Raw genomic sequence first — 20,047 nt, 5'->3', positions numbered from 1 at the left:
TTCAGTGCTCTTTGAAGCTGTGCGGAATGGCAAAATCCACTTGCAAACAGTTGTGAAAGTGGTTTGAAAATGCATTATTTTGCGTGTGCGGAAGGGGCCTTTGTGTGGTCAAGAGGAGAGTCCTTTGCACTTGCTGTAGGGGCTGCATTGCTTCCTTGGGGATTTTTTGGCAACAGTGGAGTTACTAGAGTATTAAGAAAGACTCTTTCTGGAAAAATCCCTCTGCTTCTCCAGAAAGATTTCTGCCGAAACAGCAAGGCAACTCCAGGTAATGTGGCTAGCTAACAGAAAAGGGGATTGGTGAGGTGACGTGCCTGCGAGTAACGTTTCTCAGACCCTGTCTAAATAGGGAGTCATGTTTGCATAGCTCTCATTTAGGGAAGTCCAACTCTCGTGACTTTCTCAACTGCTTCAGTAAAATATAGCTGGGAATCAGTGACTTAGAGGCAATGTTGCGTGCAAGCCGAAGGCCGAGGACCAAAGTACTTATTACACTGGCCACGACCAGCTGTGCCTTGCCCTTGACCTGCTGTGGTGTAAAAGTCACGCCAGCTCTCACTTTCCATGGAAAAAGCAAGATGTACAGGTGGGGCAAGAGGAAGCAGGACAAGAAATCTTGCCCCGACATGCTTCCTCTCTCAGCACGCTGCAGGAAGGAAGCGTGTCGGGACAAGATTTCTTGCCCTGATGCTGTCCAGCTGTCTGCACGCAGCAGCTGCCCTGTGGGTAATTGGCCACTAAGGCCCTTTCTGCAAGGGGCATAAACAGCATCCTAGGGACAGCAAAAACAGTGCCGCATTCGCTCCCCCCCAGCAGCGCAAAGACGCTGCTTTCAAAACTCGCTCCCTGAGCGAGGTTTTTCGGAAGCAGTGTCTTCCAACCGCTGCCATGCAAATGGCAGCGGCTGGAAGGCACCATCCCCCACCCCCGACTCCAGAGCTGTCGCGCAGGGCAGAGGGTGTGTGTCCCCTGGCCTGTGCAACGCGCCGGAAGGCCAAAGGGGACGGTAAGGCATTTGGGGGACAGCGCAGGCTGCGCTGTCTTCCCCACCCCTACCGGGACCATCCATGTGAACGGTCACGGGGGGGTGCATCGGGGTCGTTTATGCCGATGCACCCCCGCAGCGTGGCTGTGCGGAAACGGCTACAGAATCTGTGAAGGAAATGCTTTAAGCAACGTCTGAGGCTGCAACTGTGGCATTAGGGAAGAAGGGAAACTGCACTGTCCTGTTCCGTTTCAGTCAAAACCATTTCCCACGTAATTGTTCTTCATAGCTGTAAAGAGACAGATGCCCTCTCTTTGTGAGACAGCAAGTGTGGTATCATGGTTAGAATTTGGGCGTAGCATTTGGGAGACCTGGGTTCAAATTCCCACTCTGCTATGGAGGCTTGCTAGGTGACCACATCCTGTCAGCCTACCCAATCTCACAGGGCTGTTGTGAGAATAAAATGGAGGATGGGAGAATAATGTGAGCTGCTTTGGGTCCCTGTCGTACAAAAAAGAGTATGAAAATATAGTCTCTCTCCCCCACTTAACAGCCACTTGTGTACAGCATTTTAATTAATAGCACCACAGTCCAAATCTCAATATATTATCCAATATGTTGTGTTACTCTCTTTAAATTCACATTCTGCTGCACTGTCAGCGAATTTGATTTGTGTACCTTTGGTTCCAGGTATGATAGACCACGGCCTTATTGACTGTTCACAGTACCGGCCAAGAAAGAGCGTTTCTGATGATGCCGCCAACCAGGGAATTGCTCTCCCAGTCGAGGATTATGTTTCACTGTCTGCTGCGGAGCTTTTCAGTACTAACCAGGGAAGTGCTGAGGAAAGCCAGGTTTTGTTGGGAAACCAAGAACTTGCGACCCAGAAGGTGGATATGCCTCTATTCGAGACTGAGGATTACGCCAATAAAGCTTCTAATGACATGGGACAGCATTTGAAACCTCCTTCTCACACTTCTCCAGAGTCCTCTGAGAGCGACTGGGAAACCTTAGATCCAAACGTCCTGGAGGACCCCAATTCAAAAGGAGAACATGAACCTTCTGTGATGTCAGGGCAGCCTGAAATCCTTCCAAAGGAATTGGTGGTCTCTGGGAGCATTCCGATTACCATGCAGCCCCAAGCAAAGACTGGGCGGACAGTGTTCATTCCTGGACTTATATCTGGGTTAGAAGAAGACCAGTATGGCATGCCTTTAGCTATCTTTACCAAGGTAAGAGAGTCATCAAAATTTTACAGCGTTTCTTCTTAAGGTGAGGTGCAGTCTCCTATGCAGTGCTGTTTTAAAAGGTCATGGTTTAGGCCAGTGAGGAGACCTATGGTATAGAGTGGTAAGCTGAAGTATGGCAGTCAAAGCACTGCTCACGACCTGAGTTCGATCCCAACGGAAGTCTGTTTCAGGTAACCAGCTCAAGATTTACTCATCCTTCCATCTTCTGAGGTCAGTCAACGAGAACCCAGCTTCCTGAGGTTAAAGTGTAGATGACTGGGGAAGGCATTGGCAAACCACCCCAAAACATAGTCTGCCTAATAAGCGTTGTGATGAGGTGCCACCCCACGGGTCAGTAATGACTCCATGCTTATACAGGGGGCTACTTCTAACTTTTTAGGTCAATGAATGCTACAGATCTAGATCTTAATAACCTTTGAGTGCCAAAAGTATATTTAACACAGTTGTAGCAGGATAAACTAGGGCAGTGGTGGCGAACCTTTGGCACTCCAGATGTTATTGACTACAATTCCCATCAGCCCTTGCCAGCAGGGCCAACTGGCCATGCTGGCAGGGGCTGATGGGAATTGTAGTCCATAACATCTGGAGTGCCAAAGGTTCGCCACCACGGGACAAGGGGGTTTATTCAAAGCACCACACGCATTTTGGAAAAACAATCGTGTTGCCAGCTTGGCAGGGTGGAAATGAAGATGAATGTGTGTGCTGTCTTTGGAACTGTGTGGTGCATAAGCTGAGCAGCTGGGGATGCCAATGTCCAAGTCTTTGGGGTCCTATGGGAAACCTGTCCAATGGAGACCTCTTATCTGTCAATGAAAGTAAATGGGGATGGGGCAAGTGATCTGAGAGACTGCTCCCAGAATCCCTGTGCCACCAGTGGGAACGCTTGGACGTGTGTACAGTTCACATCCCAGGCAGATCTCACACCAGTCAAAGAGGCAATGCCCTCTATTGGTCAGTGACCCTTTGGTGGCGATAGGGCACAGCACTCACCTGGCTTCATTGGTTTCTGGTACGAGCCACATGCAATACCCTCGGAAGTCTCACGGCACGGGAGTTGCATTGTCAACACACAAATCCCTGAGATGAAAAGCCACAAACCATTGCTCTGAAAGAATGCAGAAGCCTCTTGAACATGGAAAACTCCTCCCTCCTTTTGATCCCTGTGGCTAAACAATCGCCCTTCGGGTAACTGTGAATGAATTTCGGTGATTCTTTTTAAAGCCATCTGTGCTGAAGGGTCACGCTGGAGGCAGTCTGCTGGTGGTTCCCAGACTTTGTGTTACAGGAACGCTTGCCTTTGTTTCCTGACAGCCGGGCGTTCTGCCACAGGCTCCCTTTCATTCTGGTTTTGCTCTGTGCACTTGCAGCCCGTTTTGCTTTAAATGCCACAGTTTTTATGGGACAGCAGCTGGAACTGGACTGGCATTACTTATGCAATTTATAATTTTCAGCTTATTATGCCTCCAGTCCTATCCTTTGAAATCTGGGTGTAATCTACATAAAAAGTACTTTGTTCAAAGGCTTTTAAAAAAACACACTCCAACTCTAACCTTTCCTGACATAATTGGTGGCATAAGAACAGAAAATGGGAAGCACAGAAAGTACAGCCGCTTGCTCTGTAATCTTCTCCTTGTGAAATTCTAACTAAAAAGTGTAGAGGCATCTGTTAGTAACGGTGTGGATTTCTCTTTGATAAAAGTTATTCAGTAAAGCTTATGGGATGACCCCTGCATCCACTATAAAAGTGACTTCCTTTTCATTCTTCTGTGGCTTCTTGCTTTGATAACACCCCCCACACCCACACACACACATGCTTTGAGGGAGTTGTCTGCAGCTGAATTTCTCTGTATACATTTATGGAAAGGAGGGAAACACTTGTAAAAGTGAATAACCACAGAGGAATTACAGGGAGTGGTCACATCTCCCTGTAAAAAACTTCCTGCTTTAAAAAGCAGAGGGTTTTTGTTATATCCTGTCTGTACAATACTTACACATCTATCTCTTTCAGCCTTTTGTTCAATTTCCAGACACAATGGTAGCTGGGCTTACAGTTAGACAGTTTTGTTCCTATGGGCATTGGGTACCTCCAAGTTATGTTCTATAAGACAAACCGCCTGGGTTTAAATGAAGAGATGGTTCAGATGTAGTGCCGTTCTGCTCTTCAGGCTACATGAATGAGCCCTATGTTTGTGTATTCCACATAGTCAATTAGTGAGTTCAGCTGCAAAGCGCAGTTTGCTGTTACATCCGAAGCAGCAAAGAACAGTCTTCCTTCCTAAACTGAGATTGCAAAACTCAATTTGGAGACAGTTTCAATCCAGTTTTGGATGGGGAGTGCAAACCCAACTCTGACGGCAAACTGTACTATGGCAGATGTCACCAGGCAGCTGGGATTTAATTGGAGCACAGGCATCGACCACGTGGTTACAAATCAGCTTGGGCATTGCATCTGGATCATCACTAAGACCTGATGTCAAGAGATAGGGTTACCTCTTACCAATAAACCTGACAGTTTCTAAGCATCAACGACTGGCCATGTCATAAATGAAAACCATAGCCTGTTTCCTGATGTGTCATCCAATTATTAAAGAATAACAGGGGGAGAGCTCCGTAAGAAACGCTTACCACTCTTCTGCGGTTCCCAAGATAAGATGAAGAGTTTGAGAGCATTTGCATTTCAAAGCAGTCTGACTTAACTGCTGTCATTGATGTCAGATGGGAGGGGGGAATCCTGCTTTGAGAATCACCTTTGGAATCATATTATTGATTGGTCAGTAGTCCAGTTTTCTGGACCATTCAGCATATGGTCCAATAATACCATCAGGACCAGTCATGGGTCAGGGACCATCTTGCTGCATCTCTTACCTGTTGCTTTGTTTCTGAAGCTGATTTGAAGACATTCTAACCTGCTTGCCTTCATGTCTGTCAGTGTATATTACGAGCTAGACTTGTTATATTGTACTTGCTTATTCTTTGTCTTATGCTTAAGCTTGGACCTCTTCCTTAATCTTCTCAATAAAACCTGTTACTTTTATGAGTGTGTTCCACTGTTGTCTGAAAGTCCAAACCCAGACTCAGTCAAACAATCGGAACATTTATTCCAGGGTCCCAGGTTTGGGGACAGGGAAATCAAATCATCCTTGAAAATCATCCTACACTATTCCACCGTAGTAACTGTAAACATGAATTCCTCAGTGGAGGTGATTCATCTAGTTGCTTAGTATGTCATCTAAGGTCATGGCATCTCTTTCCCCATTAAGTCTTTTGTTTTTCCTTTGCAGTTAATGACTTCTCTTTTCTGTTCCAGGGATATCTTTGCTTACCATACATGGCACTGCAGCAACACCATCTCCTCTCTGATGTAACCATTCGTGGCTTTGTTGCGGGAGCTACCAACATCCTCTTCCGCCAGCAGAAGCATCTAAGTGATGCCATTGTAGAGGTACACATTCGTTCCCTGTACAGCTTCTGAAAGCCCTGTTAATTGCACATGGAGCATGCTGAGCAGTGAGGCCAAGTTATGTGCAAGGGGCAATAAGAAGCTAATGCAGGAAAGCAGGAGAGCCAGCGTGGTGTAGTGGTTAAGAGCAGGCAAATTCGAATCTGGAGAACTGTGTTTGATTCCCCACTGCTCCACCTGAGTGGCGGAGGCTTATCTGGTGAACCAGATGTATTTCCGCACTCCTACATTCCTGCTGGGTGACCTTGGGCTAGTCACAGTTCTTCAGAACTCTCTCAGCCCCGCCTACCTCACAAGGTGTCTGTTGGGGGAGAGGAAGGGAAAGGAGCTTGTAGGCCACCTTGAGTCTTCTTTCAGGAGAGAAAGGTGGGGTATAAATCCAAACTCTTCTTCTCTATATGTTTTGAAATGATTCAAATGTTTTTCAGCTAGAAGATTTCTAATAAAACAAAATCCAGTTTAGTTTCCTATTAGTAGGCATCAAGCTGGCCAGAAAAGTTATTTGCAGGCTTCACAAGGGCATTTTTTTTCAAATGCCAGAGTAAAACGAATGAGGCTTTGCGTTTGCACAAGCTGACTTACGCATTGTGGCTCCCACACGGGAGTTGCATTGTTGCTTGAAACAGCCTTCTGCCCTTTCATATCATAAAGTATAGAATAGTTCATTTCCATCTTGCATGGAGCATCTCTTCAACATCAGAGCTTTGACCAGCTGGGCCATCACCCTCACATCTGCCTGTATGGTCCATACTAGAAGGAAATATATGATTGGGATGCTGTGTTGTTTCCGGGCTGTATGGCCATGTTCTAGCAGCATTCTCTCCTGACATTTCGCCTACATCTGTGGCTGGCATCAGATCCTCTGAATCATAAATATATGATTGGTGAGCGGGGCTGTAGAGAGTCAGCTGATGATTAAGAGTGACAATGTACACAATCTTATTCAATAAGCTACCCTCCCCCTTTGCCTTATGGGTGGGCAGAGTGTGCATGCATCTCCAAATGTTATAGAAGAAGAAGAGTTTGGATTTATACACCACCCTTCTCTCCTGTAAGGCGACTCAAGGTGGTTTACAAGCTCCTTCCCCTTCCTCTCCCCACAACAGACACCTTGTGAGGCAGGTGGGGCTGAGAGAGTTCCGAAGAACTGTGACTAGCCCAAGGTCACCCAGCAGGAATGTAGGAGTACGGAAACACATCTGGTTCACCAGATAAGCCTCTGCCGCTCAGGGTGGAGAAGTGGGGAATCAAACCCTGTTCTCCAGATTAGAATCCACCTGCTCTTAACCACTATATCACACTGGCTACAGTTTATTGTACAATGGAAATGCATTGCTCTCCTTAAAAGATGTCTCTGTTTTGCTTTCATTCTGGACTGTTTTTACACGTGGGCCCAATCCCAACAGATTGAAGATGCTCTTGTCCAAATCCATGACCCAGAGCTCAGGAAGGTTCTGAATCCCACCACGGCTGACCTGAGGTTTGCAGATTACCTGGTGAAGCACGTGACGGAGAACAGGGATGACGTATTCCTGGACGGCACTGGCTGGGAAGGAGGTGACGAGTGGATCCGGGCTCAGTTCGGCTCCTACCTCCATGCATTGCTAGCAGCTACGCTTCAGCCAGGTGAGCTCCGCTACCATTGTTTCTCTTTATTATTCCTTTAAATGTTTTATTTATATTACATAACACATATCGGGAGTCTAATCAGGAGGAGAAAAAAGGAAAATTGAGGGAGGAGCATCAGGTCTGATACACACACAGATGTCACCTCTGCCACATGTTAAAAAATGGGGCTTTTGGGGTTCCCCACCCAGGCAGTGTCTGCCAGTTTTCTGTCCAAGTATAATATCTGCTGAACTGTTTGTCTCCCAGCAGTGGCATAGTGGTTAAGAGCAGGTGCATTCTAATCTGGAGGAACCGGGTTTGATTCCCCGCTCTGCCAACTGAGCTGTGGAGGCTTATCTGGGGAATTCAGATTAGCCTGTACACTCCCACACATGCCAGCTGGGTGACCTTGGGCTAGTCATAGCTTTTCAGAGCTCTCTCAGCCCCACCCACCTCACAGGGTGTTTGTTGTGAGGGGGGATGGGCAAGGAGATTGTAAGCCCCTTTGAGTCTCCTACAGGAGAGAAAGGGGGGATATAAATCCAAACGACTCCTCCTCCTCCTCTTCTTCTTCTTCTTGAAAAAGTCTTTTTTTTTGACAGCACAAATGTCTTGTGTGCAAGGTTAGAGCTGTGTGTGTGAAAGCTGGTGGATTGTGTGTGTAAGGGGGGGGGGGGCTTGCCCATATAGTGTGATTTGTCTCTGCTCTGCCATCTGCTACCCTGGCACTTACCAAAATGTTTTACAAATTCTTTGCTAATACTTGATTATAATAACAGTATCTCATCATTTCTCTGCTGCAGTGTGCTCAAAGCATGAGCCATCTTATTAGCCTGTTGTAGGTGGGGGTGGTGAACCTGAGGGAGTAGCCTACAGAAGAGCTCCTGTCTGTTTAGTTGTGTGTATTTTCAATTGTATGTTTAGCTCATCCTTTCTCCAGGGAGCTCAGGGGAGGTGTATATGATAGTCCTCTTCCCCACTCCTTTCCATCTAAATTTTTTTAAGTACTTCATGATGGAGAGTAAGAATCCAGCCAGGGACTTCTTTTTATTTTTTGCTCAAGCTCTAAGAACATAAGAAAGAGCCTGCTGGATCAGACCAGAGTCTGATGGTGGGCTACTCGCAGTGGCTCACCAGGTGCCTTTGGGAGCTCACATGCAGGATCTCAAAGCAGTGGCCTGCTGCTGCTGCTGCTGCTCCTGAGCACTTGGTCTGCTAAGGCATTTGCAATTCAGATCAAGGAGGATCTAGCACTGTACAAGCTCACTATCTATCTGTGAAACTGTGATGAGCATTTCTTCCTGATTAAAGAACCTGGATTTCCCTAATGTAGAGTTTTGAGCTTATGGCTCTGAGCTCTGTTTACAAAGTCCAATGGAGTGAGGGAGGGCCCGGGCTTCAGCCAGATGCACGAGAAGAAACTGTCCTGTCTCTCCAAGTGCAGCGGACCTGATAATTTGTTTTCGCTCCAGGGCCTTGTCTCTTCCCAGGCTGTTTTGCTGCATTTTGGTGTCCCATGTGATCAGTGACCCAGTTTTTTAAAAGTGTGTTGCCATTTCTCATTGATTCTATAAATTAAAGGTTTTTATATTCATTAATATTTCACTTTTTGGCAATAGAATATTAGTTCTAAACAGCATGGCAGGATTCCTGTTCATTCAGATGTTTAAATTGTCATGAATTTTCTGAGGAGCAGGTGGCAGTTCTGTGACCCCTTCCACACATGCAGAATAATGCGCTGTCAATCCATTTTCAATTCATTTTGAAGCTGGATTTTACTGTGTGAACTAGCAAAATCCACTTTCAAACAATTGTGAAAGTGGATTGAAGGTGCATTATTCTGCATGTGTGGAAGGGATCTAAGTCTTGCTAACAAAACTGGTCCACTTGCTCTAAAGTGAGCTTACTTTCATTTGTTATATCCATGTACATTTTCCTAGAGGTATTGGCTCAAGCAAAGGATGGGCTTAAATGAAAGGGGTCAGTGTTAATTTATTTGTATTCATATACATGCGCAGATATCTTGCCCTCAATAAATTGTTATGTAAACTAAGGAAGAAGGCTCACACACAGAGAGCCCATGCATATCTGCATCTGGGAAAAAGCAACAGAGATTGAATATTCAATCTCATTCAGTTAGCATTTGCCCTTGTGGAACTGTTGCTGTGCACCATTATCTGTTTTATGTACGGTATTCCCATACACTAAAAATAACAACAGGTACAACAGGGGCAAAACCATCTAACGAAGAGGAATAACTGTGGTATGTAGACTACCCAAAATACATGCACATATATGCAAAATATTTAATCTCAACCTCCCCTGAAACAAATGCACAAAAACATTTACATGTGAGTAGATGCACAAAAATATGTGATACGGTTCATCAGAAATAATGACGAGCCGCCTGGTTATCTTGCTCGTTACGTGGTACTATTTCCCATTTCTTCAGTCCACGTAGTCTGCTTCCTAGTAGATCATGGTACACCTTTCATAGAGATATCTTATATAAACATGGCATAGCTTTGAAACATAGCCTCCCATTTGACGGACATCTACTCGCATGTGAAACTTTTGGGGTATTTGTTTCAGGAAGTTTGAGACTAAGTATTTTGCATACCTGTGTACGCATCTATGTGCTTTGGATAACCTAGGTACCACAGTTGTTCTTTTTTGTTACATACTATTCCCAAAAAACACAGTACTTTTTGTGGATCTTTTCTTGAGTACATGGAAATTCATACTGAGCATTTGAAGGGACTACTTAGCATGTCTATTTTATTTATTAGACAATGAGAAAATACTGTCAGATTTTGGAACGGCCTTTGTAGCAGCTTGGAGGAATACACATAATTACAGAGTGTGGAACAGCAATAAACACCCAGCTCTTGCAGAGGTAAATTCTAGGTAAGAAACAAAGATTTTGTGTGTGTTTACAATTGAACCAATTACTTCACAATAATGGACATCAGTGTCAAAAGTCTGTAAGGCTGAACACACTCACACAAAGTCGACTTTAGGAAAGGAACAAATTTTATTGAATTGTGTCGCCCTAACTACAGGGTGCTGGAACTGAGGGTTCTTGCCCTCAGTTCCATTATTTATGGAGTATTTGAACGGGCAGTCATGGCTGCAATTGGTTCTTTCTCCTGCCGCCGAGAATTGGCAGGAACTGGTGGATTCTGGGAAACGTAGTCCTGACAAAGTCCATCTTCTTCAACCATGAAAGAATTGTAGGGAAGTAGTTCCTGAGTGGCTAGATTCGACTAGTATTTATTTCATCATAATCTTTACACCCCACTTTCCCTCTTGGCTCAAGACTTGCTTTTGAGTAGCTGTTAAAATGTTAAATTTAAACCAAATGAAAATCCCAAATACCCCCACCCCCAATTCGCCTGCACTTCGTATCCTGCCAAGGCCTGGCTGATAAATGATCGGGCTGCCACATTCTGGACCAGACACAATCTCTGTGTTGTCTTCAAGGTCAGCCCCAAATGGAGCAGTAATCCAACTTCGAGGATTCAGAAGCATGTATCAGTGTGGCCGCATCCGTTAAGTCTAAGAAAGGAGGAGAGAGATTGTGAACCAAGTATTCTTGGCCACAGTAAATTAATTAATGTAAAGGAATTACTATATGACCTTAATTTGCCCTCAAAGGCGTTTGCAGATTGCCAAGTCTAATAAATGGTGCAACATCCATGTCTCAAGTAAATGATCCCTGTTGGGTTGGGATCACCTGACCAAGGAAGAAAACTGGGGGGACTTGCCCAGGCAGCAGAAGGGGAATGCAATGAATATGAAGAGTTGTGAATATATATATGATATTCTTCTCCAGACTCACTCAAAACAGGAAATGTACCATGTTAAAGAAGGGGGGCAAGAAGGTGTGGATTGCCTAGAGACCATGTGTGGGTTACAGCTAGGATTTTGAACTCCGGGTTGGGAAATTTTTTGAGATGGGAGGGAAGCTGCAGAACTTGGGGAGGGATCACAACAAAATGCCAGAATCCACCCTCCAAAGCAGAAATTATATCTGTCATTTGGAGATGAACTGCAGTTCTGGGAGACCTCTGGGGCCCACTGGTTGCTGAGGGAAACTAGACTTTAAGACGCACATGATGGGTTCTTAAATGTCACTGCTTATACATGTCACAGTTTCTGAGGCTAGGATCTTGCATTTTTAAGAAGCAATAAGCCCAGTATTGTACACTGTAGTTTTTAGAAGTTGCCTGCCCACATTTTGTCCGCATATTTCCGGTCTGAGAGAATGGTGGGCTTATTGTTATAGTTGAAAAAGAAACATTTGAAATTCTTACCCTATTTTCTCCCTTATTTTTTCCTTTCCCATCCTCGTCCACCCCAAAACGCTTTCCAGTCACCCATTCCAAGGTCAATATTCAGTTTCAGATGTAAAATTAAGATTATCACAGTAAGTACAATCTCTAACTATGCTTGTATAGTGCTTTATTAAATTTGTGGGCAGCCACTTACTTTCAGTTGGGTCTTATGCTGGCAGGGGATGATGGGAACTGTAGTCCATAACATCTGGAAGTCCACGAGTTTGACACCTATGCTCTAGGGCAGTGATGGCGAAAATATAACATGAGTGTCCAAGGTGACACTCCATGATGTTTTGGGTGACATGCCAGCATTCACCCAACCCCAACAACAACTATTCTCCCTATCTAAATTTGACTCATACTTGTAATTATTTGATGTTTCTTTATATAATACACAGCACTACATATGTTTGGACGGAGTTTTTTAAAAAATAAATGAAAATGTGAAAAATTGTTGGGGGTGGGGAGGTGACATGCCAGCAGAGTCAAGTTAGGCATTTTCCAAATTTTTGACACACCGATCCCAAAAAGTTCACCACCTCTGTTGCAGGGGAATGTGAGTGCTGTAGACAAAATGCAAGAATGACTCTAATTCTGATGCCAACATTCTAAAAACCTTACATCTTTTTCAAGATCTCTAGACCGCTAGTTACTTACTTAATCTCCTTAACTGATAACATTAACTCTACATACTGATTCCCAAGACATTTTGTATGATACTGTGTTTTCCTCTTCATTAGTTCTGTGCAGAATAGTGAACGGGGTAAGAAGATAGGCAATGCCATGGCGACTACCAGTCGGAACGTTGTACAGACAGGAAGAGCTGTAGGTAAGGAGCCCCAGTATATGATGTTAGCTGCAGACATATAGGAGGGGGAAGAGGTTGTACCACTGGGCAGGAAAAGACAAAGGAGAGCAAGGTGCAAAATGCAGATGCATACATCCTTTGTGGTGGGAGTTGTTAGTTTCCCAAGGCCTGCGAGACTGCTTCTAGCCATCTATAGTTACATCTTTGGCGCCGTAAAGAGATATTTGGAAGGCAGCTGAGCCACTACACAGTGAACAAGCAAACCAGGAACCTTGACTTTATCCTCCATCTCATCCATCAAAGGAAGAGCTTGCAGGTGCAAGAAGATGAGATGCATAATTCTGGTGCCTCCTTTCTACAGCCCACCAAGATTAATATGGAGTTTGCAAAACAATTGGCTGGATGAGCACAAGTGGTTGGATACAGGCAGCATTTTTACTCAGTGTTGCTTAGTTTTCCTCTTCTCAGCTCCCATCCCATATAGTTTTTGTCCATGTTGGGGCCATGGTCTCCAGACATCTTTTTTGGCACCTCCACCCTATGTGTTGAGAGGCTGGCTGGATCCAACTCAACCAGAGCATCAAAGTCCTGATCTGTTTGATGCTGACTTTGACCCAAAGGGAGACTCGTCTTCTCTGGTGTTCCACTACTGCTCCTGACATCAGCGGTCTCCTCTTCACAACAGCTTCTCTGTGCAACTTTAGTGGTTCTTTCTCCACAACAGCCTTGCCACAATCTCTATCAGCTTGAGAAGCAAGACTTTACTAACAACCACCTTCATTGGCATGTCAACAAGAAGTCAAAACATAGAACATGGCATTCTTACTAAAATATAAACATAGCAATTAAATAATGAACAATATAATAATTTTTAAAAGACAATATATTGAAAGGACTTAACTTTATAGACGTTTGCCAGAAACTTTGTCACCCCAGCAATGGGATTTTACTGTTCTGAGCTGGCTGTTTATGAAGGATTGGATTAGATTACACAAAGTAGATTAGATCTGATTTCTAGTCTTGTTTTAAACAGGGGGATTATTCTGCCAGAGTCCAAGAGATGGGGTGTAATGTGTGCAGAAAAATGATCAGGCTACAAGCCTTGAAATATCTTTCAAAGTAAAATTTGAGTTTTGACTCTTCAGCATCGGCAAAAATAATCTGTTTCTTTTTCTCCCCCCACTCCTTCCTCCAAATCTGGTTTTGTTTTGAATACAGGGCAGTCAGTCGGAGGGGCCTTCACATCTGCGAAGTCAGCCATGTCCGCCTGGCTTTCTACTCTCACCCAATCACCCCAGAGCCTTGGAGAGTAGCTGTTCTGGGTTGGACCAATTCCTTGTGCTTTGTTTTGGAAGAGTACACAAATAGTTTGTTGAACAAACCCGTACAGATGGTTTGAAGCATCATGAAGATAAAGAATGGCCTTTTCAAGCTGTTTGTTAGGATGTCATTTGCATTTAATGCCTTGTTGTGTTTAAATCTGAACCTTCGTAGACTATTCATGTAGGACAGGCTTTATTTTCCAATATATGCTGTTCTGTGGATGGTGAAGAGTTTTATGTAAATCTTGCTATATTTTAAAATCCCTTCCTCTAGATCTGTTGGGGTTTTTTTTCTTTTTGCATCCACCGAATCATATTTAAGGTTGGAACACAAAACTTGCCTGTACAGCTAACATTTTGACCACAAGATTAAACTCTCCTCCACCTCGGATCCTGTATGGAGAAATTATTTCCTTCCATTTCAATGGAATATACTTCCATAAACCCATGCATAGGATTGAGTACCTGCATGCGGTACAAAGTGAAACAAATGAATAGTTTTTGATGGATAATGGCGTCCTTTTTATCTTTTAAAAACACAGGCAGTAATGCTTTTCCCCAGCCTTATTTAAGAGTTTAAATTTAGAATGGTCTGAAAAGCTGGCTGAAATACCGAACTCTCATAGTCTAAGAGCGCCTGTGCTTTGTTTGTAAGAGCTGCTTCTTGGAGAAACCATGTTTGCTCAATTAAAAGTCCCCATTCTGTTAATGATGTATATATATGATCTTAGCTTTTTTTTTTGTCCAATGACTGGGGAAACTGTTTAATTTCTTGTTCCTTTTCCCTTCTTCTGTGCATCTCCAATCGGTGTTAACCTTTCCCCCGTGAATACCTATAAGTACCTACCTCTCTAGTAAAGTTGGGCTCTGCAGGGGAGTCAGAAATTTTCCTGCTTGCTCTCTTTGTTCATAGCTGCTATAGAATTCTTTAGTTCAATGTGTGAACTAGCAAGTTCCTGTAGTTGCAGACAGAAGCGTACACAAGATCGCATGTGTGTGCTAACAACTCAGTTTGTAGCAGACATGGCATATTACTGCATGACTATTATTTACCCAAGGAGAATAAAGACTGCTAAGGGTGTTCACCCATCCCCCCCACCCCCCCACACACATTCTCTTTTAAAATTTAAATGCAAAAGCAACTTTCACATTTCTTCCTTGACTAACCTCACTTTCAAACCTCGAACAAGCCAAATGGGCAAGAAGTCTTCTGTAGTAGTGTCGCCCAACGATTTCTGGATTTCTTCTTGAAAATTGAATACTCATATGGTACTAATAAACATCTTGGGCCTGCTTGTGATAGAGAACAATTCCAACTCTGGGCTTCGACCTACTTCTACAAAACCCTAGTTTGTGATTATATTAGAAGGTGACTTTTATAGATGTAGTCAGATCACTTTATGCAATTTTCGTATACCACAGGATGAATTAGAATCCACTGTATAACTATTTTATACAAAACAAAGACTAGAAATAAGTTGGGGCACACTGACAAATACAGACGGCAAACCATGAAATGTGACCTTGGTACATGAGTGTGTGTTCACTTGCTGTAGGTACAACACTCTGCAAGTCTGCATTTCAAATAGCTTCATGCAAACAGTTTTGACTATAATTGGTAACTTCAGGCCTCTTCCCCCAAACTGCTGAGCCTGGACACATCTTGTATTCTTCAAATGTATAAAAACAGTGAAGGTGCTAACAACATAAACAACTCAAATGAGCCTCTGCCCCAAGGTTCAGATCTTACACTACAGATACTACCTGTGTTTACCTAGTATATGTTGGCCTTGGGGTTCTAATGCACAGGTACGACCCTTTTACTGAAATTTGGAAAGACCTGGGTATGCCATGGCAGAATAAACTAGACCTTGTACCATCATATCCTGCCACCTTTCATAGAGCTATATTTCAGAAAGATTAAGCTGCAGAATCCTCAAACACAATTGCCATTATATCAGAAGAAAAAGGGAAGAGAAAGTATACATAAATTTAACAATGATATAGAAAACAGTAAATTATGATGGCAACAATTATGAAAAGTAAATAATGATAATTAAATGATCATAATAATTATAGTAAAAAATTCTTTCCCTATACCGTACTTCATAAACCCAATAATAATGCTGGACAATATTATAACACGAATGGTAATTAAATAGAATAGAAAAAAATTGCAGAAGTGATTACCATTATAAACTTCTAGTATTGAAAATTGAGTTCACATTTTATTATCATCAATCCATGAGATATTTAAATATTCCCCCCTTAACATTTTTTTTCAATACAATATAACGAGAATTATTGATAATTCATATACCTCACTTCCACAACTCTCTCTTCTCTCGTTCTTTTTAGAATAATATAAGTAGTAAGTTTTCAATTTGTCTTCAAACTCTGGTCTTTTATTCACCTAGTTCCTTAATTTTGCCATTACTGCACATTCTGCTAGAATGGGTTTTTTCTACTCTTTCCTACATGGATACTCATCTGCTTTCCATGTTGTTCCAAATATAACTGGTTGTCATTATCATATATCTGAACAATTCTTCCAATTTTTTCCCCATTTTTGGGCATATGGCCCAACAGCATGCTCTTGGCTTCCATCGTAAATTGATGGGTTTTTTTTTAAGTTTTCTGGATTTCAGCATGGAATTACCAACATAACATTTTTTGTCTTTGCACTTCTACCACATTTGATAAAGAGTACTGTCCAACACTTCCTTTTGTAGGTCTTGTCCATCTTTTCAGTATCCTTTGGAGTAATGTACCACCTATAAAAATTTTTATACTAGTTTTCTATTAATGTTTGGCTGTAAATTTTATATATATTGTCCACAAGGTTTCCCATTGTTGAAGAGACATTTCTGTCTCAATATTTTGCACCCATCTAACTATAGTTGTTTTAACTTGTTTCTGTATCAAATTGAAGTGACAAGCTTAGAAATTCATCCTAATCGTTCTGTTGGCTGTGTTATTCGCCTTTTCAGATTCAGTCAACTCCCTTATTATGTCTCTTGCGGTCTGAATGCCTTTTTCAATCTTTGGAGCCAGTTGAAAATATAGTAGCTATTGTAATTTTTTGTTTTCATCCTTCCTCTTTTGCCAAGACTTCATTTCTCCTTGAGAGTTCATCATATCTCCATGTATTATGAAATCATTATTTTTTCTCACACTTTATCATAATATGCTCCTATTGGGGATGTTACGGGGATACTGGAAGACTAACTTTTCTTTGGGTAGATTGCCAGATTCTGAGTAAACTAATTACATGACTCCTATTTTACATTGTATTTTTGACTGATTTTTATTCCATAAATAATTATGTAAACCTTCAGATCCATCATTTCTAACCTTATTACTCTTTGATCCAGATTTTTGATCCAATCCACAATCCAAACCAGGTCAGCTGCTTGGTAATATAATTTTGGTATGCCAGTCCTCCTGTATCTCATCCTGTAATACTTTAAATTGGATTCATGGCTTTTTGCCACCCTGTATCAACTTATTTCTGCCATTCCTTCAACGTTTTGTCTTGTATATAGATTGGGAATGTATGGAACAGAAAATTTAATTTTGGCAGTACTTTAGTTTTTATTGTTGAAATTGTTCCTAATTATGATTTTTTTTAGTTTGCTCTATCTCTGCAGATCCTCTTGTATTTTCACTCATATTGTATCTTCCCCCGTAATGTCTGGTCAGGTTTATCTCCAAGTATTTAACAGGATTCAGTGCTACTGCACATCCTGTAGCCCTTCAGAAATCGTCTTCTCCCTGCTTTGTTAAAATGTTTTAAACTATTTTACCGGTAGTCTGTTTCCAATTCATCTTACAACTTCAAAAAGATCAAAAAATTTCAATTTGTACTATTATGATTGCATCGATAGGTAAGGTAAGGTTTAAAAATTGTCAACTCTGCATCATCAGCATCACTTTTCATTTTAAACTCTTCTTCGTCCACCTCCAATCCTTTAATTCTAAGGTATTTCCTGACCTTAACAGCCAGCACTTCTAACAGAAGAATAAATAAAAGCGGTGATAATGAACATCCTTGAAGTGTTCCTTTTTCGATTTGAAATCCGTCGGTTAGCACTCCATTTATTAAAATTTTTGCACGCTGTTTTGTATTTATACTCTGTATCCAGCTCATTAATCTTGAGCCACAACTTCCAAGTGATTTCAATTGAAAAGACCAAGTTAGGACCATGAATGATGCTTTCTTCTCCTTTCTTCACGAATTCTATTGCACTAATTACAAAACATACATTGTCTTTCATACATTTCTTTGGTACATTTGGTCTCACTGAATTTTTAAAATGACAATTCAGTAATTATTGTGTATATGCATTTATAATAACCACGGTCTTGGAATAAAAGCTCAGTATTTCACTGCTTAAACAACAATGCCAGTTTCAGCACAAAAACGAGCAGTATTGAGTTGTATAATGTATGTGTCAATGCCGTTCCTTCTGATTAGAAATAAGTAGAAGAGTTTGTTATTGTATTGCTATGTGTTCAATAGTAGTTAAGCGCTTCCAACACAGCTTATATACACTGAACATATTTGTAAGACCCACATTAGTGGATTTGTGAAATAGCATACATGTGTATTACAGAAAAATAATATCAAGTTATATGAAACGGTTTGTGTTCCAGCCATTTACAACCTGTCTTGTGGACCACGGGCATATGAGACATAGTCGAAAGCTCTTACTAAAACCTTTTAAAAAAATGTTATAACATAAGTTTCACTTTCAAAAGAGGGAACTGCATGACGCTCTGTCTGACGCATCTCCAATGAACATGGTTTCATCTTCACTGATTTAGGAACTGAACAAAATATAGCATAAGAAGTGTTCTACTTGTGCTTCTAATCTTGTTCATTTAGTGTTACTTTAGGGGAACTTTTCAAAGCCAATATAACCTTATCCTAACTACTTCTGGTGGCATTCTTTAAGAACTAGTTTACACAGCAGGCTAGCATGTAGGTTGTCTATAGTGATGTGCACACACTCCCACCTCCCCCAAAAAGGATTTGACCCAAGACCTGATTAAAGAGACTACGTCAAGCACTCCAGCATTGTATAAATATTGAATATTAACTTCATACATCAGCATGTGCATCTAAGCCCACTATAACAGATCACACTTAGGGGAATACCAATTATATGCAGCCTGCTCTGTGTAAGGGGCCCTACACTAAATGTAGAAAACAATACAACCCAGGCTCCATGTGAACCAATCTCAAGCAGCAAGTTCACTAACACCCCCCAACTGTGCAGAGATCATGCTCCACAAGCAAGCATGAGTTCAGGAGGCAACACTGTTCAATGTGTTGGAATGCCAACACATTGTTTAATGCAGTGTTATGGCCCTTGGATGGATATTATGTCAAACTTCTCATCTTAACGTTTCGGACTTGTGTGTTATAAAAGATCATGTTAAAAGCACTGTGCTTTCAGTACAAAATGTTATATTTACATCATGCACAGAGAGAACAGGAGACTCAAAAGCTTTAAAATCTAGCATTCAACAAATCTAATAAATGAAATTAAATGTACCTTAATACAATACAGACTTGAATTCTCTTCTCCCATTTGTGTGGGACTGACCAATTTCTATTTTCTTACTAAATTTAAGAGACACAGTACAAGGCTAATTTCCAAACATGGGTTGTTTTTAGCATACTGTGATGAATGTTACTTCTGTCTGATCTTTGCTGCTACCAACCTGCTAAGTTGGTAAGTTTAAATATCACACCTACTGTCAATGTGCAAAGAAATTACTGTATCCCAAAAGACTATGAATGCTGCTGTATATTTTGTTATAAAGAAAATAAAGAGATTGTTCTTGTTTTGCTTGAATACCATGTTACTAAGCACTGAATCAGTATTTCTTAGGTGCAGCTATTAGTTGGATATGGCAAGGGGATTTTTCTTGGGGTGTAATCAGGAACAGGCTTCAGGCTAGCAACTGATTTGGCTTTGCTTACCACAAAAAAGCCAGTGAATTAGAAGATGCTTTCAGCCTGGCTTTTGTTCGCACTGAACAGATATTGTAGCTCAGGCTTTCTCTCACCAGTGGTATAGGACTAATTCCTAGTGATAGAGAAAGGAGATACCATTGCAATATCCAATGCAGATGTGTTTCTTTACGGTCATAGATCAATAGTAAAGCACAGAATAAAACAATACAAATTCCAAAATATCAAAATGAAAGACATTCCAAGGAAACCATAACATTATTCAGGATTTAGAATTTGCTATTAAAAAGG

General features: G+C 41.9%; 1 protein-coding gene across 1 annotated transcript in view; it reads left to right on the top strand.

Annotated features, from left to right (window-relative positions):
* Positions 1–19,637, top strand: part of AVL9 (AVL9 cell migration associated) — a 48,426-nt gene extending 28,789 nt beyond the window's left edge. The window contains exons 10-16 of the mRNA XM_048510834.1: positions 1,676–2,217; positions 5,543–5,677; positions 7,102–7,321; positions 10,093–10,210; positions 11,679–11,732; positions 12,384–12,472; positions 13,670–19,637. Coding sequence (XP_048366791.1) covers positions 1,676–2,217; positions 5,543–5,677; positions 7,102–7,321; positions 10,093–10,210; positions 11,679–11,732; positions 12,384–12,472; positions 13,670–13,764 — 1,253 coding nt within the window. The 3' untranslated portion in view covers positions 13,765–19,637. The remainder of the gene's footprint in view (positions 1–1,675; positions 2,218–5,542; positions 5,678–7,101; positions 7,322–10,092; positions 10,211–11,678; positions 11,733–12,383; positions 12,473–13,669) is intronic.
* The last annotated feature ends 410 nt before the right edge of the window (positions 19,638–20,047 follow it).

This window comes from Sphaerodactylus townsendi, linkage group LG11, assembly GCF_021028975.2.
Source record: "Sphaerodactylus townsendi isolate TG3544 linkage group LG11, MPM_Stown_v2.3, whole genome shotgun sequence".
In the NCBI taxonomy this organism is placed as follows: Eukaryota; Metazoa; Chordata; class Lepidosauria; order Squamata; family Sphaerodactylidae; genus Sphaerodactylus; species Sphaerodactylus townsendi.
This window is presented reverse-complemented; position numbering and strand designations above follow the sequence as displayed.